Raw genomic sequence first — 27,133 nt, forward strand, 5'->3', positions numbered from 1 at the left:
TTGAAATAACGTAAGGAAGTCGAGGTCATTTCATTTGCTTTTTATCAAAAGACCCATGATTATTTTCTTCCAGAAAAACCATCAGTGCAAGTAATTAGTAGATTGTGCCCACTGACCAGGCTGATTTCTAATTCCCACCATGATGCAGCTTGATTCTCTGTGCATTTACAGGACTATAATTACCTACGAGGGCTTAGACTTTGCTTGACCAGCAAGGCGATCAACCCTCTTAGAACTGGGAAGGGCCGCGTGGCAGGGGAGGGCCACATGAGGTGATGTCAGACCAGTATAAGCTGCCTGAGTAATGGTGGGCCTGGCAGAGCTCAGCTCCATTCTAGGAATTGGGGATCTGAGACTGACATTATTTCCTTCAAAGCAAAATGTAATTATCAGTGAGGCAAGTAAAGCCAGTCAGAGAGAAATAAAGAAACAGAAAAAAAAAAATAACAGCAACAACAAAGCCTGAGATTAAAAAAGCAAAACATATTGAGACTTTTTAAAAATTTTGGTTGCAATTTTTATTTTGGTGATTTGATTGTTCACAGGTGAAGCAAAATTTATTCTGCACAATTTAATTTAATATCGTTTTTTAATCTAAGTCATAACCTGCCACCCATAAACAATACTCATAATGACACTTTATATAAAGAAATGGTTGAAAGACTTTTATTGACAAATGATTAGGTAAAACTCTATGTATATGACTGGGATGTGGCAGGATTCCCACTGCATTCCTGTAAGGGATGCTCTCATGTGTATCTGTATCTACATCTATATCTGCATCTATATTTATATCCATATCCATACCCATATCTATATTTCTCTATACATGTGCATACACAGACACTTTTTTTTACTTACCCTGATATTTTCTCCAAACTCTGTAAAGTTGATGGATAGCTTTAGGATGCATGTTTTGCAAGGGTTTGAAATATACTACAAATTTATGGAATTTTTTGCCAATGATATTTTACTACTTTTAACCTCTCCCCAGGATATGTAACTGGTTTGAATCAGAGATAGAAGACATTTTTAAAGGTATCAGAGATGTTCATACAGACCCAAGTTACTTAAGCACTGTTTAGCATAATGAGGGAATAAGAGAGAGTAGGGCTTCAGTCTTCATATGTAGCTTCAAAACCTACCTGTGCGACTTACTGTCCTTAAGCAACTTTTTCAGCCTTTAGATTAATCAGTTACTTATCCATCAAATGGAGGTTATAATATCTAACTTTCATATTTTGGCAATTAAATGAGATATAAACTAATAGTATCTGATAGAGGATGTGTATATATATATATATTTATGTGCATATATGTATACACATATACACAATTCTTGGCCCTAATTACTGTATCTTTAAGATACAAGGGAAACGACAACACAGTCATTCTTTTCAAGCCTTTCTTTCTCTTCTATGATTAGCCTACTTGAAGAATTCAGAAACTGCATCCTAGTTGTAAGGGAATTACCTAAAGGTAGCATGGATATTTCAGCATCATTTGAAACTCTCAACTCTAGAAAAGGTAGACATCAAACACCAGGAAGCCTGGTCAACAAACGAATCTCCATGCAAAAGGTCAAAGCTGTTGTGAGAACTTTGAAAAACAATATAGCTCTAGAACCTGATAATTATTCCTGCTGAGATTGTCAAGCACAGAGCAAGTGGACACTGAGTTCTGATTAAATATTTATCTACGGGCTCAAGAAAAAAGATTGATAATTTTGAAAAAAGTTACAACTGCTTCCGTGAGGGAAGTCAAGCATGCTGTTACCACTCTCCTGGCTTCTATTTGTTCCGAGGTATAAGGTATTTGTCAGAATTTATCTTTCCTAAACAATGTCATAAATAGAGTGCACAGAACTATTTGAATGCCTTAGATTATGGTGTAGTGTAGTGGGTATGTTACTTATTTTGTACAAAAATTTAAAAAATATCTCAAGTACCCAAATAATAATACAATACAACGCTCTCTTTTGACATTGGGTCAGTTAATCCAAAACTTTTTTTTAAGGCAGTGAATTATAGAAGTCGTACATACATATCTGACACATTTTATTGTAACTCAAACTGTAAAAGCCCCTTCTGTTGATGTAGGGCTTAGGATTCTTCTTTGTGTGTGGATTGCTGGCTGTAATTTCACATTTTATTTTTATGTGTTTATGTAAAAACATCCATAATTTATTGTCTATGGATTTTATGGTTTGTTGTTGTTGTTGTTTTACAGTGGAATAAGAGCTTAAAGACTTGTAAAATCATTTGGGAAAAGATGCCTTTGAGATTTTTATCATTTTTCCCCAACTATTCTTATGCCTTTATGTATTCTTTCTAATATGTTACAGTACACTTTTTAAATTGTATTTTTGCACTCATAAATTAATTACATATGTAATAATTAAATTATGTAGTGAGCCATATTACAAATACAACTGCATAACCAGGTATGAATTTGTGCATACAACTAGCACTTTGTAAACATAACATGTGAGTGATAGGATATCGTACAGTGCTTTGGACAGCTCATGACTAAATCTGACCACTTAAAGATAGTTAGCACCTAAATTTCTCCCATATAGTAGCATAACTTCAGAGATATTGTCTAATAAGTTCCTCATTTCCAGTGGAATGTAACTGCATATCATGGAGAGATGCAAGACAAAGTGTTGCTGCAATGTGGTACCATGCTGAGGGCTACATACAGGAGAAAAAACTCAATTACTTAAAAAAATTTTCAGGTGATGTTTTGTGTGGTTTCATCAACTTATTGGACCCACTGAAAATAAATGGTATGATGAGTTCCTAAACCTAGAGAAAAAGAAATCATTCTTGAAACAAAGTATCACCAAATAGGATATATACATTTGTATCTATAACAACATACATATAATAATATATACACTCATATATTCTATATATGCTCATATTTTATTCATATCACCTGGGAGGTGATATGATTATGGTTCAAAGGTTGGACTCTAGACAAATCATCCTCAACAATTAACAGTCATATAACCTAGAACAATTAATCTCTCTGCCTTAGTTTTCTCATCTTTAAAATGAAAATAATACTTCCTATCTTGTTAAATAAGCCCCTATCTGTAAAATGCTTGGAATAGCGTTATGAATAGGAATAGTGTATATAAGATAAGTGCACATGCAGACAGAGAAACCATGTATATGATTTAGGAGTACCTATAATGCTTTGAATGTTCAAGTGTAAGGTATGAAATACATTTCATAGCTTTACAGAATTTGTCACTTCGAGCCTGTTCCAGTTATCCATGCTACATTAATGGAGCCTATGGTAGAGCTCCTAAAGCTGATAGGGAACATCATCTCTTATTACATTGAGCCATGGACCTCCACAGACACCTCTTGTCAATAGGAAAACAAGTATTATGGCTGCCTCTTTTCAAAACAGAATCTCCATGTCTGTGTTAAATTCAATAATATGGTTACTTTAAAGGGCATGGAAGACATGGTATTTACCATGCAAAAAATAGTGTACCTCACGACAAATTCTAAAATGTTTCTGGAGCCATCTAAAACAGTATTCTCCCGTGTTCCTAGTTGCAATTTCTGATATAACCCACTGCCACAGTGACTGCCAGTGCATGGTAGTGATCTTGATAACATTTGTGATTTCATTTCAACTCTTGATTGGCCTTTAGCAGTGAGAGTAAGTGAGGCTGTCATTCCATCTCCCATCTTTATGAAATTGAATTTTATGAAGGAGACATAACCTAGAGTTTGAGAGGTCTGACTGACATCTTCCATGTGGCTGCCTTGCTTTAGTCATGTAAACAGTGCCCTGAAAGTGCTGGTGCCTTCGTTCAAGTGGGGAAGAGCAGCTGGGAGAGAAAGAAGACAGGGAAGATACCAGGGTGCAGGACACTGCTCTTCCCTGCGACAGTGTGTGCACCTCCAACTCCAGCCCAGTTAAATACACAGCATTTGCTAAACAGGGAACACTGATAATGGTAATTACATTGTTAACTCACGGCTTCAAATGGGGAGAGGACAGGGGTATTGGAGTGGCATTTTACTTCGTTTTTAATTCACAGAATAAAAATCCATACAAAGATACACAACTATTTATTAACACCAAAACTGGACGCTACCTAGATGTTACTTCTCTGATAATGATATATGAGGCATGTTTTTGGCCTCCTTATCAGCTTTTCAAGCAAAAAAAATCTGCAATTTTACCTAGTTGACAAATTTCAAATTCTCCATATGGCAGCTTTAATATGTTTAATATGATTGTGCTGTTAAAAAATGGCAATAGAGTTATCTCTAGAGAAAGTAATTTGCTATGAGAAAGCAATACCATATGATACATGAAAGCAAGAACATTGCAAGCTATTTTTGTAACTTGGCTTTAACGGAGCTCTCGAATAAAAAGTCAGTACTGAGCAAATAGATAATGCTGATGATGAACTTAGCAATGTAGTCTACCCAATCCCTAAAATCCCTTATTAAATATAGTCAACCTATTCCTCGTCTGCTTTTCCATGTTTTGGTAATATTAGCCACGCCATGATGTCATTGTCTACATGTACTTGCTACAGGAATAGGAGGAGATTTGGAAATGGATCAGAATCAAAGCATAGCTCTATAGTGAGGGTGTCATTCCAACAGCTACACCTGGGCCCTCTTGAGAGTTTTAAGGATTTCTGCCCTAAGAACCATTTCAGATACTAGCATATCTCATAAGACTAGTTCTTCCAGATAACATATAAATTGTCTGATTCACCTTGTCGCCTATTCCCACTCCCACATACTAGTGCCTCAGATATACTCTGTGTTGCTCAATACTTATAATACATCATCAAGCCATATTGGAACATGAAAAAATATAATAATATAGTCAATCATTAATTATCTAAAAGAAGATAAAGTAATCTCAGTAGATGCAGAAATAATAATTGATAAAGATCAGTCCCTATTTATATTAAATAGTAAAAACCTCATAAGTGATGGTAATAGAAGGGAACAGTATTATTTGCGGAAAGCAACAAATTATGCATTTATAATAGGCTAGGTTCAGAAACCAAACACCACCAAACATACTTTATATAGAGTGAAATAGGCATGAAAGAGACTCCTTCCATAAGACTTTTTATATGAAAATCACGCACTCAACAGCAGTATATTGCTTTCCAAGGCTTACAAATATACAAATGTTTATAAGGCAGGTGAGTGAAAGGGTAAAGTATATCACAGAGGGTCCAGCGAGAGAAAGGAGACCAACACTGAGAACATGGGTTGAAAGAGGCAAGTAAGAAAATAAAATGAGCAAAACAAAAACGGAGCTTGGCCTTGACCAATGATGATATAATATCATGCTGTGATTAGAGATTCTCTGCATTAAATAAATAAGGTAAAAATGTAGCATATGTCTTGTAAGGAGCAGAGGTCTGCAACATAAACTGTGAAAGGGGTTTGTTTCAGAACTAGGCGTGACTGGAGTCCACCCAGTAAGGACCAGCACAGGGGCCATGCACAGAGACTACATTTCTGTCCTACCACTTGCCAGTTTTCAGACCTCAGTGGACCACTTAGCCATACCACCTCTTAGACTTCTTAATATGAAAAATGGGACAATAATATTTACCTCCCTGGGTTTTGTGCAGAATCAATGAGATCATACATGACTTGTGAATAGTGTGAATGCCCAGCACAAATTGTGTTTTAACAAATACTTGCTCTCTTTCCTCCAACCCCACACCTCCCCCTAGTCATTGTATAGTTGATGCACATTTTATTGGAAGGGATTCTTAGACAAAACTGTAACTTCTATAGATTATAACTCCCTTGATACTCACTGAATTTTTTCAGAAAATCTTTCCTTTTTCAGTCCTAGCTCTAAATTACACAATCTGTGACAAAGCTACTTATGATGGCTAACAGGGCCATTCAAAAAGAGAGGAAAATGCAGAAATGTTGTAAGTGAAGAATTGCACATTAACTTATTCAGTCTGCATAGCCTTGTAAATAATGTTCGATAAAACTATTAGTTCTGTCATGAAAAAAGGCTGACAAATGTTGCCGTAACTTCATTTTAGCTTTGCAGTCATAGCAAGTATATTATCATCTATATATTTTTTATAATTAACGATGCTACTGCTATTTTCTTCCATAATTGAAGCATTTACTGAAATTGCCCACTGTTTGACTGATGTGCTTCGTACTCTGTACTTTTTCCCTGTTGTGTCCCTACAGTTACGATGCTCAAAATTTATAGTTTAGATTCTTCTTGCTGCTGTTTTACATTCCTACTTACTGATTATTCATGGGATGGGGATAAGAGAAGTCTGTTAGTGAGCTTTTACGTAGGTGATTAGCAATGATGCTCTGAGAATACGACACCATTGACGCATTCTGCCTCATGTCACAACGGGTCTCCTTTATATGAAGCGTCAACTGCATGGTAACAGTTGAAGGAATGTTTCATCAGAAGGCAGTTCAAGACTTATGAGGCTGGAGTTATGCGCAGGTTCCATGACGGTCTGGTTGTTAATCAACCAGAATATTGCGGTCCGCTGTTGGGACTCTGCTGGCATTTGTGGATGTAGATTGTGCGGGGTAGAAGAGACTAGATGCTCTCCTTGTAATCACTGCCATGACTAAGTGAAAATGAAGATTTGAGTAGGCAGGGCTGTTCCTGTTGCAACCATTCCAGCGGTACCCAGTGTGCCTTAGAAAATGCAGGTGTTATGCAAACAGTCGTCATGAGCTTATTTTCTCTTCAATGCCTGATGGAAAATGTGCTGCTCAGTTAAAGGAATGGGAATGGTGATCATTCAAGCAGTCTTCAAACCGAGCTACACGTATTTCATTTAAAAGCTCACAGTTTCAAGAGTTAGTATGTCCTTCTGACAAGAAATAAGTTTAAACTGTAGTGATGTTAGTAACAGGGGTTGTACAATAATTTTCCTTTAAAATCTGCGTGAGAAAAGCATTGTAGACTCTTTGTTTGGAACATCAGGTCCTTTCACTGTGTTTTACTCTGAACAGGCAGCTTGTCATTCCACCTGAGGGCAGGAAGGAAGGGTAGAGCTGTGTTTGACTCACACCGTCCCTCCTTGCCTTGTTAGACCTGAAGGGAGGCTCACCAGATCTCCAGGTTTCACTTCTCAGTTTAAAATGGCACTTCTGAACCAATCTTAGGTTTATTTTTTAGTCTTTTGCTGTTTGGTTGCTTATTTGGTTGATTTGCTTTCTCCTCTCACTACTTAGATAGTCACATGTGTCTTAACTGTAACATTATAAGCACAGATGAGTGTGGGAGAATTTGAAATGACTTAAGTCCCTTGCTTTTATAACAGTAATACTTTTTTATTTTTATTTCCATTGGAATGAAAATCCCATTTTTAATTCCCTTTTCGAGCCCTCTTTTTACATGGTTACTATAGGTAACTGGGTATGACAAAAATTCATGCTTGAATGACAAAAATTAATACTCTTAGGGTTAGAAGGACCCTAGATATGAATTGGGAGCCCTATATTTTGCAAATGAGTAATCAGACCCCTGGAGGAGGAAAATTACTTCCCGGGGCACTGCAGCTGCTTAGCGGCAGATCTACGTGCAGAATTCAGGTCTCTTGACTTACTCAATAGTTCTTTTACTTCTATATCAACACCCTTTTTTCTGTGTCCTTACATAACAACATTGAGCAGATACTAACAACAAACCCTTCATGTGGACTTCGGGAACTTTCTGTTTGATGAGTTCAAGTGCTTGACAGTGACTATGACAATATAGTTTATCCTGTAACTGCACAGATGACATCCCATGGATACTGCTTGAAGTCTCCACAAACTCATCCCTGAGAGGATTATTAGTGTCTATGGATCCACAGCTCTCATAGTTTTCAATTGAAATATACCTCAAAATGTCATTCTCACTGTTAAAGACAAATGTCAGATATGGCACCACAGTTATAATTGCTAGTTAGAGTGTCAATGTGATCCTTTTTAAAAAATCTTTCATCAGAGCGCTCATCTTTATATCCTGTTTTGCTATTCTAGGTTTGCGTGCTGGAGAGGCAAATATTTGACTTCCTTGGATATCAGTGGGCACCTATCCTGGCAAATTTTGTACATATTATTATCGTCATTCTTGGTTTATTTGGAACTATTCAGTATAGACCTCGTTACATAAAAGGGGTAAGTACCCTTCCTGCCTTTTAAAAATGTTATTGAAATACAGAAAGATATGAAAATGTCTTAAAAATGTATATGTATACCCTTTCCTTAAAGTATTATGTGTTTGTTTTCATAGTTTCAAATTACATCTACAATAACTGAAAATGTCATTTAAAGCTCTTGACAGAGAATGTAATCAGGTGGTTTTCATAAACTACTTTCATCAAATTTTCTTTTGTATTTAAAAGCAGAATTATGCCCTGTATTTCCAAATTACAAAGTCAGAGCCTCTGATTTAATAGACTTACAGGGAATTTAAGGATAGTTTAAAATTAATACAAATAAACTTATAGTTTCAGTGTGAAAATATTAATACACATTAGGGTTAATACTTGACATAGTTGAAAGCCAAAAGAGCCTGGGCCAGTATGTCTATGTTCTCCATGATTTTCTTTTTGGCTCAGAGGAAGTATTTTGCATTCCCACTCAAGTTAAACTTACTTAACATAAAAGTGAAATCCAACAGTGTTGCAGTTGCTATGGGAACCGTAACTTAGGATTTTTTCCTTTTGTATGTGCCTCAGATCTCAGCTATAGCTCTTCATTAGTGTAGTTTTTTTCAGTCTCATCATTTTTTCTATTTCTTTTCTTTTTAACAAAGGAAAAGTCTATAGGCATTTAATTTAAAATTATAAAGCGGGTTTGTGGTAAAGGCATATGTAGAAGACAGAACAGGTAAAGCTCTGCCTTACCCAACACAAAGCAGCAGGCTGTCTGGGTTTCATGAAGCCCTCCCTCACATAAAAGATGCCTCCTATGACCTGTTCTCTTTGTCATCTGGAACTCAGATAATGCTCCTTGGTTCAGAAATAGGCAATGGGATAGCAGGTGGGACCCAGGGATTAACTATCTGGCTAAGAATGAGTGAAGAATTCATAGTCCTCTCTAAGTACACACCCAGGAATGAGTGCATGTCATATCTAAGGCTACGTAGCCATGCACATCTTGTAAAAAGAAGGATATGTTCTATTTCAGAGTGAAGTTTTTTAATGCACAGGATATTGGTAGTGTAGTTCATTTTTAAATATAAATTGTAATTTGATCCAATATAGTCACAGTATTGCAGGGATGGAAGTGGGTCTTCTGAAGTCATAATACCTGGGTTGAAATCTGGCATCTGCCAAACTCTGTGTGACTTTAATATTTTTATTTATTGATTGATTTTAGAGAGAGAGAGGGAAGGAGGGAGAGAAAGAGAGAGAGAGAGACCTTGATTTGTTGTTCCACTTATTTATGCATTCATCAGTTGGTCCTTGTATGTGCCCTGACCAGGGATCCAACCTGCCACCTTGGTGGTATCAGGACGATGCTCTAACCAACTGAGCTAAACTCTGTGTGACTTTAGACAGCATAACCTCACTAATCCTTAGTGTTCCAGTCTTTAAAATGGAAGCAATAATTATATTAATTCATATAATTTAATTAATTGATATATTATAAGCCATTATATGAAAGATTTATAATTTAACTTTTATTTTTTTAATAAAAGACTTCGAGGTTTCTCCATGATTTTATTCTTATAAATGATGCCACTCTGATCATTATACAGATAGATATGTTATCTCCATTTCTGATGAGGTTCTTGGGATAAAAATCTAGATAGGGATCAAAATGTTTGTAGAGTTTAAAAACTCAGAGGTTTGTTTTGAGGAATAAATGAGATATTCTGTAAAATATATTTAGCACAAAGCTTGGTGTTTAAAATTGGTAAATAAGTCCTGGCTGGTTTGGCTCAGTGGTTAGAGTGTGAGCCCGTGAACTGAGATGTCCTAGGTTCGATTCCCGCCAAGGGGACTTACCTCGGTTGCAGGCTGGATCCCCGGCCCAGTTGTGTGGGAGGCAACCAACCAATGTGTCTTTCTCACATCGATGTCTCTCTCTCTTTTCCTTTCTCTCTCCCTTCCACTCTCTGAAAAGCAATGGAAAAAATATCCTCGTGTGAGAATTAAAAAAATAAAATAGGTCAATAAATGTTAGCCGTAATAGCTTTCTCCTTCTTGTTGTTATTATTTGAAAATAATACTAAACGGTATGGACTAGCAATAGGCTGACAGGCAATTTAAAATAGAGTAGGGTGTTCCAAGCTGTTAGCTGAACTATTTCTAACCCTTTTATTCCAAGCTGCTGCAACTCTTAAAAAATTTTTATGTGAATTCTATGTATCAAATTATAATCCCATCCCTGTAGATAAAATACATACCCACAAATCTTTTCAAGACAGGCTGCTCTCTGTAGCATGAAAGGTAAAAGAAGGATGCCATGGGACGTCTTTAAGATGGTTAGAACTGTTGTATACCTCAGAAAATCTCTGATATCTTTTGGAGCCTTAACAATGTGTCTTAGAGCTACATCTTTGATTTGATCTTGACTTGCAGACAGAATTCTGAATTTGATCTTTTCCTTGAGACATTGTCTTACTTGGAAAATCTTTTGCCAGCTGGAGATACTGTAAATGTGAACCTTTTATTTTCTAAATCAGGAAGTCCTGAGTTGGAAATATATCCTCTAAATTACACTTGAAAAAATTAATTGTTCTTTTTTTGCTCTTTTTTCTCTTAAATATCATGTTATACGTGGCAGTAGCACTGTCCGTTGTTTGCTTGGAAACTCTCTTATCCAGATTCACAGGTTTTTAGGTATATTTTCGGTCTCCCAGTTACTGCAGGCTGTAGTCAGGCTAACTGTTCTGGCAATACTCACCGTGAGTCCTCCCGTTCGGGCCCTCAAACAGCTTCCTTCCTGTTGTTCCCGCCTCCGCCAATGGACTCCTTGCCGCCCCCCTGGCTTCTACCTGCCACCTTGTCTTAAAACGAATGCTGTGTGCTTTGGTTTGTGTTACTGTACCACTCAAGCTTTAGTACCAGTTCACCTTCTAGTTATCTATTTCAGTGTAATGTCTGTGTAGCGAACCATTTCTGTATAATTAAATGCATGGAATCCAATGGCTCTAATGCCATGTTGCAGGTCGAAGGTGCATTCTGGAAAACAGATAATTTCCCATAAAATAGAATGAAGATTTTTTTTTTTAATTAAAGATGGCAAAAAAATACAATTAAAAGAAATTTGAATGGCATCATAGATGACAAAAATTGTCATCAGTGAAGGATCTGGGTTTGCCTAATTGAGGACAAGGCGCAACCAGCAATAATGTATTGCTGGAGTTAAGAAATTTTCACAGGCCATCTGTGCAATGGAAACTTATTCATGGTGAAATTTATTCCTCTTTCCTCTAAAAATGTAGGTCTTTATGCTTTCTGTATTTGCCATTTTATATTTTGAGTTATAAAACAACTCAGCATAAGCAAACACTAGGATAATTTCACAACCAAAAATTATTATTAATGTTTTAGCTTATTTTCTTCATTATATGCAAATGACACAGCTAATTGTTACATCTTCAAATATATCTTAAGTTCTTTATTTAATGTTATATCAATTTGAAATTTATATGACCAAAATCATTGTTCATTTAATCTGTTACACTATTGTTGTGTGTTATGCTATATAACATAATATATAATATATATCATGTATTATATATTATGTATTGTGTTATATATATTACATATTATGTTATTTCCATATTTTTATTATAAATAATTCCCTGTTATCTCCATTTGAAAATCCTAATCTTTATTTGTGATTTAATTCCTTAGGAGGAATTTGCTAGGTAAAATGAAATAATATGAACAATTTTAAGGCTCTTAGTATATAATTGGCAATTACCTATTGCAAATTATTTTACTGAATTTTCCTCCCACCAGTGTACAGCAAAGACTATTATTTCACTGCACTCTGGCTAACCCTCAATATTATCTGTTCTCACTTTTGTTAATCTGATAAGAGAAAAAAAGTAATTTTTTATTGCATTTCTTATTTTTACTGAGTTGGACTTTTTCATATGTTCATTAACTATTTTTATTTCCTTTTGGGGGGATTATCTTTTGGTGTTCATTGTTCAGTTTTTTCCCTGGCTTCTTAGTGTTTATATATATGGATCACATAGTAAAGATATTTGCTCTTCAAATTTTATAAATATTTATTATTTTTCACTTATTAATATGAATATCCCTTTGTTTTGTGATATCTTCTATTCCTTTAAAAATGATAAAATTTATGTATCGTTTGAAAAGTGTAATGTTAAGGCTTCATTATCTTTAGGTCTAAATTTACTAAAACAAAAAGGCAGATGCCCTGAAATAGAGTCTAAAGAAATGTGTCCCTTTGCTGTTTATAAAAAGTTTTGTTTATTGATGGGACATTTTATTCTACTTAACTGAAAAAAAAAAAAAAGCCAAAAAACAAAAAAAAACATGTTGACTTTGTCTGAAACACTAAACACAGTAGCAACAAATAAAATGTAGAGTATCGGCATGCTTAAGATTAAAGAAGAAAAAATTTTAAATTTAAAACGGTTAATTGGAACAAGAACTCATTAGTATTTTTTGAGGGCTTCTGGCTTTCAAGCAGGATAGTATGTTAAAGGAAAATAAAATTGATTATTTCAATTCCAAGCAAAGGAACTCTGAAGCCAGAATTCATAGAAAGCATCTCTATTGTGTAATTCTCTACAGCATCAGTCCAAAAAAAAAAAAAAGCCCCAATTAACTCTGGTGGAATAATTCATAACTAAATACATACATACATGGCTCCCATGAAAGCATTACCTTATTTCATAAGTGGGATTGTATAATGCATCTTCTTTTGGGCCTAAGGCAAGCAAAATGTAATTTGGGATATCCAGTGTTTATTAGTTAATGACAGGAAAATGTTAATGAGTTACACTGCTTTAAACTTTCTAAAATAACCTGAAGAGTATGTAGGTTTCTAATTGCTAAAGGCGCTGCAATATTCTAGGTGATATTGCCAAAGGACATGTTGCTATAACACTCAAAAACGTTTCTTTTCCTCCCTCCCTCCCTCCCTCCCTCCCTCCCTCCCTCCCTCCCTCCCTCCCTCCCTCCCTCCCTCCCTCCCTCCCTCCCTCCTTTCCTTCCTCCCTTCCTTCCTTCCTTCCTTCCTTCCTTCCTTCCTTCCTTCCTTCCTTCCTTCCTTCCTTCCTTCCTTCCTTCCTCCCTCCCTCCCTCCCTCCCTCCCTCCCTCCCTCCCTCCCTCCCTCCCTCCCTCCCTCCCTTCCTTCCTTCCTTCCTTCCTTCCTTCCTTCCTTCCTTCCTTCCTTCCTTCTCACCTTCCCCCTTCCATCCTTCTTTCCTCTTTCCCTTTCTTTGCTACTTTCTACTTAGTGATTTTGAAAGAATAATGTTATTATGGAGTTTGGACCCACTGGTTTGATGAAAGAAACCCAGTCCCAAAACTAGAAATAAATTCAAAACAACTAAAAATGTATTACTCAAATTTAATAAAAACATAGACAAGTACAGCATATCAAAATCAAAGTTTATTCTTACCATTTTCATTACGCTCCATCTCCATACCTTTCTCTACAAACCCTATAATCCCCACCTGAGTTTCACAAGCTTTTGCCTAAACTCACATGACTAGGAAATAGTAGAATAATATGTGGACCCAGGTCCTCCTAACTGCCAAACCCATGCTCTTAACCACTGTGCCGAACTGTCTTTTAGGAGCACAGTTCAGAGGGCCCGATCTAGCTAACAAATGAAAGCAAGTTTTGTTAAATTGTTGGCAAGTTTAAAATCCATTATGGCATTTGCAATTTGGAGAGCATTTAGATTTTAAATTATGCTCTGCTATCCCTATATCAAGTATTCCATTTTTAGCTCTATATTTAATGAGGAAATGACCTCATCTCTTAAGAATAGAAAACCCTTAGTGATAGATATTTTATTCTTGGTAAAGAACAGTATCACAGGGTATCCTGAATTTCCAGAAATTAATGTGCTAGAATGCTACATTTTTTCTTATAGCAGTCAGCATTTTGCTGTTGACAATTCATATGTATACATATATACATATGTAATATAATTTACATCTGATGTGTAATTTAATTGTATATTAAGATCAGAGTATCTCCACATTTGTTTTTTGTAGAGCCTCAAATAATTGATTGGAGAATTTGCTTTCTATGTAATTGAGAAAATACATTATATACCAATAATATGTATGTATATTACATATCTAATGGAGAGTCTCTCCATGACATCAGTTTAAACAAAAATAATCCTAAAATCAAATAAATGGGGAACGTTGGATTGTAGCGGTTTTTGTTTTGTTTTGTTTTTTTACTGGAAAATCAAGAGATTAAAATAATGTGGTTAAAGCTAATTTGATAAAGCAGAGCTGTGGTGATTAAAAAGATAAGCCAATATTCATGAATTTTCATCCCTTGTGTTTTAAGAGGAATAAACTGTTTGACTCTGTATATTATCATATCCCTATTATTTCTTTCAAAACAATGCAAAAAACTGAATATATTCCTTTTAGTTCACATATCAAAGTTTTAAATGGTAATTTCTGCTTATTGCTGAACATTAAATTTGGTTCTTCAACTGGGGCCACAATGGTTTTGGGGTTTTCTTAACCACATATTTTGAGGTATTGCGCGTGCTTGTCAATGAGTGTGGATCTGTCAGTTGCCATACGCTCTTCTCCCCATTGAGAGAGGGCACAGAACAGAAAGACCAGAGTGAGGCATTTTCCGTCAAGGCTTCACCTGCTCTGACTTCCTTAATTTTGCTTTTCCTTGAGCCAACATGATAAAAAAAAAGGATCCCTCGCCACCCTGGGCGAGGCTTGGGGGCTGCCTGGTGACTGGAGTGACAAAGAGAAGACCTAGTTTGTAAAAACTTTCTAATATGGCAATTTGGGAAATGTATAGACGCCTCAGAGGGCCTGTGAAAGCAAAGAGTCACATACTTAATGTGTATTTAAAAAAAAAGAAAAAACTTCTCTAGATTTCTGGAATTTACTGTTTACTAATGATCAGCCATGATTTGAATTTTAATTGTTCATGGAACTCAGATCCCCACGGACAATATAACCAATAGCAATAAATGAGGAGCACTCTCTAAGTCCTATTTCCAGGTCATATTCTTCTTTCACTATAATAATGTTACCTCCCTAAAAATTTGTGTACTTCTGCAGTCATTTCTAGGAAGTTATTTATTTATGCTCAAAAGTTGTTTTGCCTCTTCTGTTTAATTTTTCTAGGATAAAAAATATCTAAAAGAAAATTCATTGCAGCTAAAGCATTAAAAATGTGCACTTTCTGTGTTCAGGACAGAAAATCAATGTAGATTAGAGATGAAGAGACTTGAAATAGTAGTAAATTAGCAATGCTTCTAATGACTTACACTAGTTTTGAAAATAAGTCTTTTCCCATAAGCCTAGGAGAAAAAAAAAATCAACATCATTACAAGTTTTACAAATTTAGCCTATAGTCTAAAGTAAATGTAATAATGCAACATGGTGAATGCAATTGATTCTCGAAAGGATATTTTCCCTCTGGGAAATACGGACCATTTATTCTAGAACATACTTTATGCTCACATTCTGATGTTAGGCTGTGACTAAAGATTTATATAACAGGGCAAATATAAGTAACTACATTTTAACAGTCTAAATTCATGTTTGTAAATCATCTAACAACTTATAGAAAAATTTTTGAAGAAACGTTATGATGTGTGTGCATGTAGTAGTTTCTTTTCTAAAAAAATAAATAATCAAATTAACTCATGTAGATATTTTTAAAAACCAAAAAGTAAATTTGACATAAAATAAAAGTCCTTTTCCTTACTCCTCTCCAGTTGGTCCTTGTGTCCTTATAGTTTTTCTGGACTATCTGCCTTGGAGGTCTGTAAAAGCAAAATCATTTTAGTCTAATTTACTTTTAGATGACACCTTGTTTTTATAGCCCCTTTCTCCCTCCACTGGAGTTTCCAGTTCCCTTTATTTTATTCTTGTAAGAGAAAAAAGCAGGCCTTTTTTTTAAAGAAAAAATTCTAAATAGATTTCTATTCCGTTCTCATTTAATCTAGTGCTTGGTATTTATTTTTCTTCTTATTTTAGAAACTCATTGCTTTCCTGTTTGAGTTTAGACCATTTTCTTTATATGCGACCGTGATTTCATCTGTAGCTTTTTGTTTTAATGGTAGCTCTTATTCCCTGGAGATTTGTTTCTCTCATAGTATTATATCCATTTGCTCCTATCAAAATTGATTGTTCTCTGTATCTGTTAGACATCTGTCTTCCCTGCTCTGCTCTCCTGAGTTAGATTCATGCTTGCTTAGATCATGTGGATTTTCTTCCTGATATTCTTCACAAAACTTTCTGAAAAGGTGAGATGAACTTTCTGAGTGTATTCTACCTTTCTGCACTTGAGAAATACTTTTGCTAGATGCAGAATTCATGACGAGAATTATTTTTTCTTAGAGCACTAAGGTTGTATTCTAGGAAGCAGTGTTACTGATGAGAAGTCTGATATCAATCTGTTCATTCATTTGTAGGTAACTGTTTAAAAATTTCTTAAAGTACTCATTTTATACTTGTTTTAGCATTTTAAAATAAGGCATATAAGAGTTGACCTAATTAAAAACAATTTTAGGCCCTTTTGATCTGAAAAAAATGAATGCCTTCAACTCTGGACTGTACACATGTCATTTTGATGATTCTTTATGCTTTTGAACGTTCACCTTGGTTATCTCCAGATAATTTTATTTAACAGTTATTATAGAAATATATATATGGTAACTGTTTATTTGTGTAGTTACTTACATTTTTACTTACTCACTTATTAAAATCCCCCCCCCCCCCCCAGAGAGTCAAATGCTTGGCAGTTTCTAAAAGTGGTAGAGGGAATATCCCTGTTTTCTGGCCCACTTTCACCCTCACTTTTGTTCACATATCCCTTCCTCAAGTCTCCAGAGTACAAAGTTCTGCCTAGCAGTTCAGCTTCCTTTGTGTCTGTTGCCCCTCCACACATATTGTGGCCAATCATTCCAGTCTGCTTATTAATCAATATTTATATGTCTGATCTTCCTCTTTCAGCAACTGACTAAAATATCTCTGCTGCTAATGCTTTAGTGCTAATAGTTGTAGGACTATGTGTTGCATGCTCAGTTTGCCTTTTTGAATCAAAAGTGGAACATTAACTATTAAAGCTCATTAAAGATAGTTTACTTTGGAGTCATTGCCTTTTGTCAATGAGATCTAAACAAATGACAGTGTTTTATTAGACACTGGTATGTTAAGTAGTCAGTACCAAAAATATAGTAACATATGGGAGAAGCCTCCAATCATTTCACTAGCCTATATCTAGTCACCCTGTGCACAGAGTTAAATGATGCAATCACTTACCTGTGCATTTGCAACCAGTTTATGTTATAAGGTGTCTGAGCTATTGTCTTGGCATGCTCATACTTTATGTGACTAAAGGAGGTTGAGTACCTGCACCCAAAACAATTCTCTAGTTTAAAATCAATTGCAGCAAATTTTGATGGTGTAGTAGATTTTGGGAGATTGCCCCTCTGTTGGTGAGGGCAAGCCCTGTATTTTCTATAGAAAAGAACTCTGATCCTGCTGCTGTGCTTCATTAGCTGGCCTGTGTGTCAAGGTAGGTGGTTTTCATTGTCAGGTACAAGCCTTATCTGACTCCTCACCTTTCTGGTATCATTCCAACCGCCAGTCAACTGCCAGTTAAAGCTCTTGGGCCTCCAGTAAACCAGTATTAGAGAGTGTCTGCATTCCCAACACTTTATCGTAAAACCTCAAAATCACTGCCTGTCAATACAAACCAAAGATCAGTTAAGAAAAATGACATTTATGGAGAATTGGCTAAGGATAAGTAGTCCATATATTTTCTCACAACCTCTGTAACTCATTTTATACCAACAGCACTTCACACCTGCACTGTATCAGTTTACTTCTTTCAGGGTATTTTTACTCCTGAATTTCATTTGAGCAATATGTCAATTGACCTACATTAAATTATTTTATTACAAATAGGCTTATGACATTTATTTATTATAAAATTTTGTTGAAAACATTGCTTTAAACACTCACTGAAAATAATAATACTTTTCTTGTACATTAGGTTGTTTTATCTAAAGGGCTTGATGAATTTATAAAAAAAGCTGTCTAGATTTATTTTCTGATAAAAGTAATACTTAATTATTTTATTATACAACTATTTAGCACTTACTGTGTGCTAGATATTCTCCCAGGCACTGTGATTTCAGCACTGAAAAAAACAAAGCCCAAGCTGTTACGGGGAAGACAGATAATGCATAGTCAGTAAGTATTTAATAGGTCACAGGATGATGCTGCAATATAAAATCTGTGTGTGTACACACATTCTGTCTTTGATACTTTATATACGTAGTAAATTCTCTTTACTGAGCTCACAATTATTCTACCTTTACACTTGAATAATAACAACTGATAGAATGTACTTGTCAGTTACTACCCTGGAGAAGACTGAAGAAAGATAAGGATATTTGGGTACAGAAAAAGAATGAGAAAGGCATTAAAATGAAAATAAAACATTATATTCCCTAATAACCAGAGATAATTTCATTGTTATAATTTTTATAAATACATTTTCTATTTTTATAATATACACACACATTTTTATTTTATTTTTAAAACTAGTATCGTGTTATACATGACGTGTTGCTTCCTGTTTTACACTTAACCATGAACTTCTTACATTTAATTTTATATTGTTGAATTGTTCTTTGAGGATGTCAAATTAATTCACAATTTATAAAATGTCCCAATCTTTGCCCATTTTTTGTGTCTAGTTTTTTCTTGTTAGTTTGTATTTGTAGCTAATTAACATGATTTAATATTATAGAAATTAACCTGACATTCTTCAATATGTATTGAAAATTTCCCAAAATCTCTCTTATATTGTGTTTTTATTTCGGCCACTTTGGTCAAAATAATTTTAATTTTTATCCAATAAAATATGTATAGTTTTTTAGTTTCCTGTATGCATTTAATCTCCTATGATTTTTTCTAAGATATTTATTATTTAATCTTTTTATAATAAAATTTTAACTCATCTGGAATGTATTTTAGTACTTAATAGGACACCAACACTATTTTCTTTCCTATGACTAATCATTTGGGCCACCATTTATTTTCTCAAATAATTGAAATATTTGTGTATATTAAGTTATCATAAATTCTGTTCTTTCCTCAATTATCTGTTCTGTTCCACTGATGCATTTGTATCCTTTGTCACTACCTAACTGGTGATTACAATGGGTTTATAGTATGTTCTCACAGATGGTAAAACAAATTTGCTCAGTATTTCACTTGTTCATACTTTCCTTGGCTATTCTCCAGCATTATTCTTTAATGTTAAGTTTAAAATCATTATATTCAATTAACAATATATACAGTTTGCACTTTTTAAATTATATTTGTTCCTATATATTTTGTAAGTTTTATAACAATTGTGAATGGAAAATGTTCATCTTTGTAAAAGCTCATTATTAAAATGGAGAAAATATGTTGTTTTGGCATATTTTTTATGTTGGAAATCCCTACTTAAAGTTTTTGTAGCATATCTTTGGGTTTTTTAAAATATATCTTTATTGATTTCAGAGAAAGGAAGGGAGAGAGAGAGAGAGAGAAACATCAATGATGAGAGTCATTGATTGGCTGCCTCCTGCACGCCCCCTGCTAGGGATCCAGCTGAAACCTGGGCATGTGCCCTGACCGGGAATCAGACCTCCATCTCCTGGATCATGGGTCGATGCTCAACCACTGAGCCATGCCTGCCGGGCTCTTTGGTTTTTATAGGTGCTATCTTTAGACAGAAACTTTGACATTTATGTCTAATATTAATATTATTTACTTTACATTCTTATTGTATTCACAAGGCTCCAAGAAAGCATAAATATAAATGGCAAGAGCAAAACTCTCAGTCAAGTTTCTGAATTTAAATGTAAAGATTGTATTACTTTGTAATTTATTGCGTAATTGCTATTAATATTCAGTAGTCTTTACCATATTTAGTTTCCTTCACTTGTCAGAAATGGCAATGTGTTTTCTTAAACATTTTTGAACCTATATTAGTATGATAATATGATTTCTTTTTAAAATGTTGGATGTATTTAACTAGGTTGATAAATATTCTAATGTTAGCTGAACCTTCCTTTACTAGACTATACGTCATTTGCTTGTAATATATTATTTTTTGCTTCAATTACTGTATTCTATGTCCAATATTTTTATTTTCATTTTATATCTTTATTCAAATGTACGATTCATTTATACTTTTAACTTGTAATACAAGGTGTGGCAAAAGTAGGTTTACAATTGTGAGTATGCAAAACATAGTTTATTCTTGTATTATTATTTATTAATTATTGCATTATTTTCCATATAAACAACTGTAAACCCACTTTGCCCACCCTATATTTTGCAAATTATACAAGCTTCATAAAATAAGTTGAGGAGATTTCCTTCTGTGATCTAATATAGTTTAAATAGTGTCAGAGCTATTAATATTTCCTAGAACTCATCTATGAAATCTAGTCCTAGTACTTTAATGAATGGTAGCTGTTTAATCATCTTTCTAATCCAGTCTTCAGTAATTGATCTTTTCAAGTTTTCTGCTTCTTGCATTATTTTGGTAATATAAATTTTGACAGAGTGCCTATTTTTGTGAACTTTTGTTTTATGTTATTATCATAGAATTCCAGTATTGTTCAATTTCTTTCTTTTTAAAAATCTCTTTTTTATCCTAATTTTCCGTCTTCTCAGCACCCCCCTTTTTCTCTCATTCTTGGACGTAAAGTTATGTCTGACAAAGAGAAAAGTGAAAACAGATAAGACCAAAGGCATCTTGTTTCAGCTTTTTCCCTCCTCCCTCATTCTACAGTAATAGAAAATGGCAGGATCTTGATGTAGCATGGACACCACCTCCAGTTTATTTGCTAATTTTTATGGCAATGGATGTGGCAAATTGATGATGTAGATTTATGACTTTTCTTGATTTGGATTTTTTAGCATAGTCTGTGTGTCAGATAACAATTATAAACAATCATTTAAAAAGAATTGAAGATTTTGACTGAATAAAAGATTTCACCTTCAAGTTATTTAATTCTGAAATTCATTAACAATTTTTATTTTACAATAACTGCCAAATTGACACTAAATGAAGAACGGTCTTTGGGAGCAGTAATTACTACAAAACCACTTTAGTATAATATTCTCTATAATATTTATTTCAAAACAAGTCTTTATTTGTAACAATATTACAAAATACTCTGAATTTGACCCTTCAGATGACTTGGGAACAGTTTTCGTTGCAGGATGCCTTTTGATTGCCCAGCTGTCTCCTTAATGGAATAGTTGTCATTTTCCTGGTCATTTCTGTGTTTATTTGTGGACATCTTGTCAGTGGTTTGGGGAAATGTTGACTCATCTGGGAACTCCAGGCACAAGAACATGTTATCTAGCCTCCACAGTTAAACCTCTGTGTGCCCAGACCTGTCATTTTCAGGAGCACAATGGAATCAATTTTCTCTCTTTCACCCCTGTTTCCTTCTTTTAGAGGTTCCACTGATATTTAAGGAATTTGACAAAAAGAAATGTTTTCCTGCATGTGTTGAACACATTTAGTCTATATTTTATTTTGGGGTTGTCAAGGAGTGCAGGGGAAAAAAGGTGCCCCTTGGAAATGAAGTTGCTATTTTCTAAATAATTTCATTCACAGTACAGTAAAGTTGGTACCAGGAGATGCCTTAATTTAATTCTCTTGTCATTAGTTTTTGACAGAGGGCTCACATGCTTCCATTTACCTTGAAAGGGACATTTTCAAAGTAGGCCATGTCTACAAACATATACTTTTGCATAAAGTTCAGATAATTTTCATTCTGTCTTCACAAACCTTTGCATCTTCCGCCTCACCTCTTTTTATTCTTTTTCTAATTACTATTTTATTCTTCTTCTAATATAGGGCATTTAATCAAAAGCATGGGGAAACTGTGGATTTTTTGAGAGGTCTCAGCGATGTTCAGCTGACAACTTAGTAAATATGGGGCTGAAGCTTAGCCCCATAGGTTTAGGTCAGCCTAGAACAATGAGTTGGACCTGACTTTCCTCACTAACCACTGTGTACACCAATATAGAGTGAGAATGAGACTCACCGGTAACGAAGATGTTAAAAAAGATCAGTCAGTTTGAATGAGCTTAATACAACTTTATTCAAGGAGACATTAGTATCATTTGTAATGTTTACTATGCTCCCCCTACTCTTGATCCACAGGGGTTTAAGCGAATGAATTTCAATAAACCAAATAGAACACTTGCCTTTAGATGCCTGGTACTAACACCTTTTCCCAAGGCGTAACATAATTATGCATTTTCTGAACTGAAAAATACGTAATGAACTTGTAAAAGTTTTCAAAAATGTTATCCCTTTTTCAGCAAGTGCAATTTTCCAGTCTGAACTCACTTGCACTCTTCTTCATAAAATAGTAAAAAATAAACAAGAACTCAGGGAAAATTTGTCATTTATCTGGTGATGCCTCCTTCCCTGTGCCATCCCCACCCTCTATATAATGGCAAAAAGACTATCCATAATTGCACAACCCCACATTATTTTCATTATATAACATCACTGTTAATAAGAAAAAATACTCATAATTTATTTTTACCAAATTTAAAATGAAAAAATTTGTGCTTTTTAGGATTACTTAGGAAATATAGCATTCCCCTCAAATTGCTTATTCTTTCACACTGATCATCTTACATTGAAATTTCTCCATGCATAAGCCTCCACTCAGCTTTTGTTTGTTGTACACTAGTGCATAATGAAGTAAATTTGTTAGTGCGATTGCCTTCAGATATGTGTATGTGTGTGTATGAAGAATTGACAAGACAGAGAAGTTTGGGCTTGAGTTAGTACATTAGTAAAGTAGTAGAGTTTGTTAACACAACCTTCTTGTCCTTGAACTCCCTGTGTCTGGTGATAAGGATGTCTCTACCTCCCAGGACAGCATCCTTGCACTGGCTATTTCTTTAATAACTTTAATTCAAAATAATCAATAAGCCCAGGTGGCACATTTTCTGCAGCCTGAACTGAATCCCATCAATTTGTGAATGTCATGCCTAAGTAAAAATTTATGTTTATCTGCATAACCAAATTTTCAGATGAATCAGCCAACAATTTCCTGGGGTGAGAACCTGAAAGTACAACTTAAATGACTAGCCAAAGAATTATTTTAAACTCCATGTGTTCTTTTGATTTGATATTCAAAATAAAATTTTAAGACTTCTTAAGACATTCTTTTCTTCAGTGTGTTCCCATGTAGCAAGGGTTGTTTCCTGTACCTCAGCCACTCTGTTGCAGCATTGCCACATTTCCAACTTCTGTTGATGTAGAAGGGCTACAAGGTCTACTAAAACATGGAAGATTTCAGTGTAGATTATGTTATAACCCTCCTATACTATCTACCCCTTATATTCCTATTCTGTCAATAACTTTTTCTTTTACTGCTCATCTTCATTTGTATCACACTCAGAGATTTGATTTCACAGTTTATTTTTAGTCCTGTAGCCTATTGTCAATAATTGGAAAGTTACAGAACTTTGTAATTATACCCTTACCTCAAGAAAAATAATTTTAAAAAGCACATCTTACAAGTTCTTTTATAGAGGTACATAGAAATATAAGGGTCACATTCATCAAATGTATTAAAGAATTTGGGAAATAATTATATTGATAGTAAATTGGCTACAGATTCACGTATCAGCATACTTATAGGTATGATATCTGTACAAAGAAACCCATAATAAAAAAGAAGACAGAAATGGAAATTCTTTGTAGAGGAATCAAGATAAGTGAGTGAGCTTTAATACATTATATATAGTACATTTTTCTTCTTTCATCAATGGCCTTGCATCTTTTCTCAAAAAGCATTCAGTGGATGCGTTTTCCAAAGTTTGTCTTGATATGGGATTGTGGTGTAGAGCTAGGTTAGTAGCTTTGTAAAAAGTGAAATCAGATTATGATTGCTGAGCTGTACGTATGTTTTAATTATTTTGGAAGTAAAAGTTATAAATTATGTCATACTACTTGTTATTTAATATGGTAAAGTTTCAATATTTAGAAAGTTTTATATGAAAACTACTTTAATATTTAGATGAGTTTGCATAGTGTAAAATTTTATTTATGTGATATTGGTAACTAGTTAATTGTTAAGAATATAAAAACACACATGTTCCCTACTGCTTTTATTTTCTCTTTTTAATAATGAGCAGTCAAGGAAACCCTAAGCTTTCTGTTATTATATTTAGATTTTTATCTAGCTAGCCTCTGTTTCATACATTTATGATTGTGATATATAGTGAATATAAACTTTTAATTTTAATTCATACTCCAGGAAATAGCCGAGTAAAAATACATTTTTTTAGAAGAGATGGTCTACTAATTTATCACCATGAAAATACTAAAGCTTTAGTTATTCCTAATTTTACTCCCTTTTCTTCCCTAAAGATACATACCAGTCCTTTCCTAAATCACCGTCCTCACCTCCACTGTCTGGTGGGTCCGTTGTAACCACAATACCAAGTTTCATTTCAGAGTAGTTTACCTCCTAGGCAACGACGGTCGTATTGTTTGCAGGGCTCTTGCACTTGCCTTCTTCTTTGGTTTTGGACCGTATAGGTCTGTGCCTTTCTTTCTTTTTTCTTCTTTTTTCCAAATATATTTTTATTGATTTCAGAGAGCGGAAGGGAGAGGGAGAGAGAGATAGAAACATTAATGAGAGTTATTGATCGGCTGCCTCCTGCACGCCCCTTGCTGAGGTTCAGCCCACAACCCGGGCATGTGCCCTGACTTGAAATCAAGCCTCGATCTCCTGGATCCTAGCAAGATGCTCAACCACTGAGCCATGCCAGCTGGGCTAGGTCTGTGTCTTTCTTGATTTCTTGATAAAACAAGGGAATGCTAAATTCGTGGTGTGAAAAAATGCAAATAAATGAATGGCAGTTTTTTTATTTAGGAAAAAGCTGTTTCTTTCTGAGCAAGATGATTTAATAGTAAACTTTTTTTTCTATCTCTATGGGTTCATTTTCCCCCAAACTTTTTAGACTTCTGATTTCTTCCAATTCCAGCATGGTTTTTGGTATTTACTTATGTATCTATAAATTTATTTATTTGCACCCTTACTCTGTTGCAGAATTAATTAAGTGGACTTTCAATGTACAAACCAATCTTTTCAATTAACTTGTCCTCTCTGAATCCTTGTGAGAACAGGAATATTTGTAGACCATAAAAGAAGGAGCTTTTTAAAATAAGTGGCTCTTAGGCGTTCAGCTAACAAATTATGACTCAGTATATGAGTTTTTCTAACATATTTTTTCCTAACTCTTAAAATTGCTGCACAGGATTATTATTCCTCAAATAAAGGGTTCAAGACTCCTTAAAGCAGTGTTACTCAAAGCATCCCCGGCAATGTTAGAAATACAAATTATCTGTGGACTCCTCCTGTCGAATTAGTAGCTGGGCCTGGGGTCTGCCATCCCCTTTGAAACATACCCTCCAGAAAGTCTGGTAGGTGAGGTCTTGTGACATGTTTTTTGTGTGAGATAACTTACAAGAGGTTTTTTGGTTGTTTGCCTTGCTTTGCTTTGTTTTGTTTCCTTGCAGTGTAGTTGAGGAACATAGATTTTTTAAAATCTGTAAGTTGCTCAATCATTTGATTGTCTTTAATGATGGTTATACTCTTTTAGGTGTACTGGTTAAAAGGAAGGCTTGTGCTGGCTTTTTAATAATTCACACACTGTGCATGTTCTCTGATTTGCTAATGAGGAAAAGCAGGAACCCGGTTTGCTGCTGTCACGTGGAGCACCCCTGTGGGCTCCCAGCCTTAGAAGGAGGTTATACATGAAAACAGCTAACTGGGGTTGTATTTAATTTTGCTAATTAAATATTTAGCATCATCACACAGAAATGATCAGTCCTGGAAATGCAAATTATATAAAAACTAAGATGATCTTGATAATTTCGGAAGGCAGTGATGCTCACTACTATGCCACCAACACACAGATCTTGATAACTTTGAAGGACCAAAGAGAAGGACAGGCCTTCAGATGAAGCCATTTGCTACCAGCCTGGAAGGTTGGAAGTCTTCCTTTGAGCTGTACAGGCCCTAGTGATAAGCTTTTGCTCCTGCATTTAGAATCTCAATTATAATTTAGCTAAATTCATTAGAGCATGGTTACCCTGACTTTGATCATTTGCTTTCTATGATTTTTTAAGAGCAACACACTCCCATCTGTGACAGATCCTCTCATTCCCACTCCATAGTCAGACAACATATTTGCTGTTTTAGGGGAAATGGAAGTCCAAAATTCAAGTATTGTGACTATCAATATTTCCATGGCAAATAAACACAAAACAATGTTTCATTATTTAAATTGACACCCTTTGATATTTTGATTTGCTCTTTTGTCAGTAGGATTTGTAATTTAAATCATAAGTGAATATTCTGAGAAATAGATAGTTTACTAGGTCACTGTCAGGTGGAAAGGCAAGTCTCTATGACTTTGCCCTTCACACTTGGAACGGGGACAATGATTTGTAACTGGTATTTCAGAGGAATATTCTATTGAAACATTAACACATCAGAAAAAATAATCTATGCAAAAGTTTACATAAAACTATTCATTGCTTTTGGTTGTGTCCCTAACCTTGATCCAGGCTGTGGGGACATAACTAAATAGGAAGGTGACTCTTCATCTGGAATTCTCTCTAGTGATCTCATCTCTAAAATGTTGGTGATGAATGTTAGAAGTACACCTCTAGTGATACTATTTTCAACTTGGTTTGAAAAGAAATTCCTGGTACTAATTTCCTCAAAACAAATTATGCTGAACTAAATCTTGTTACAACAGTGCAGCTTGTAGGGTTAAGTCATAATCCTTTAAAAATGGAAAGCTCGTGGTACCTCTGCCATCTGCCAACGAACAGAATTGTC

The 27,133-nt window shown here is 34.8% G+C and overlaps 1 protein-coding gene across 2 annotated transcripts in view; it reads left to right on the forward strand.

Annotated features, from left to right (window-relative positions):
* NKAIN2 (sodium/potassium transporting ATPase interacting 2) overlaps positions 1-27,133 on the forward strand; it is a 754,712-nt gene that overhangs the window by 367,509 nt on the left and 360,070 nt on the right. For both annotated transcript variants that reach the window (XM_016212728.2, XM_016212719.2), the window contains exon 2: positions 8,037-8,174. In XM_016212728.2, the coding sequence (XP_016068214.2) occupies positions 8,037-8,174 (138 nt within the window). The remainder of the gene's footprint in view (positions 1-8,036; positions 8,175-27,133) is intronic.

The sequence above is a fragment of the Miniopterus natalensis genome, chromosome 5 (assembly GCF_054644295.1).
Source record: "Miniopterus natalensis isolate mMinNat1 chromosome 5, mMinNat1.hap1, whole genome shotgun sequence".
Taxonomy (NCBI): domain Eukaryota; kingdom Metazoa; phylum Chordata; class Mammalia; order Chiroptera; family Miniopteridae; genus Miniopterus; species Miniopterus natalensis.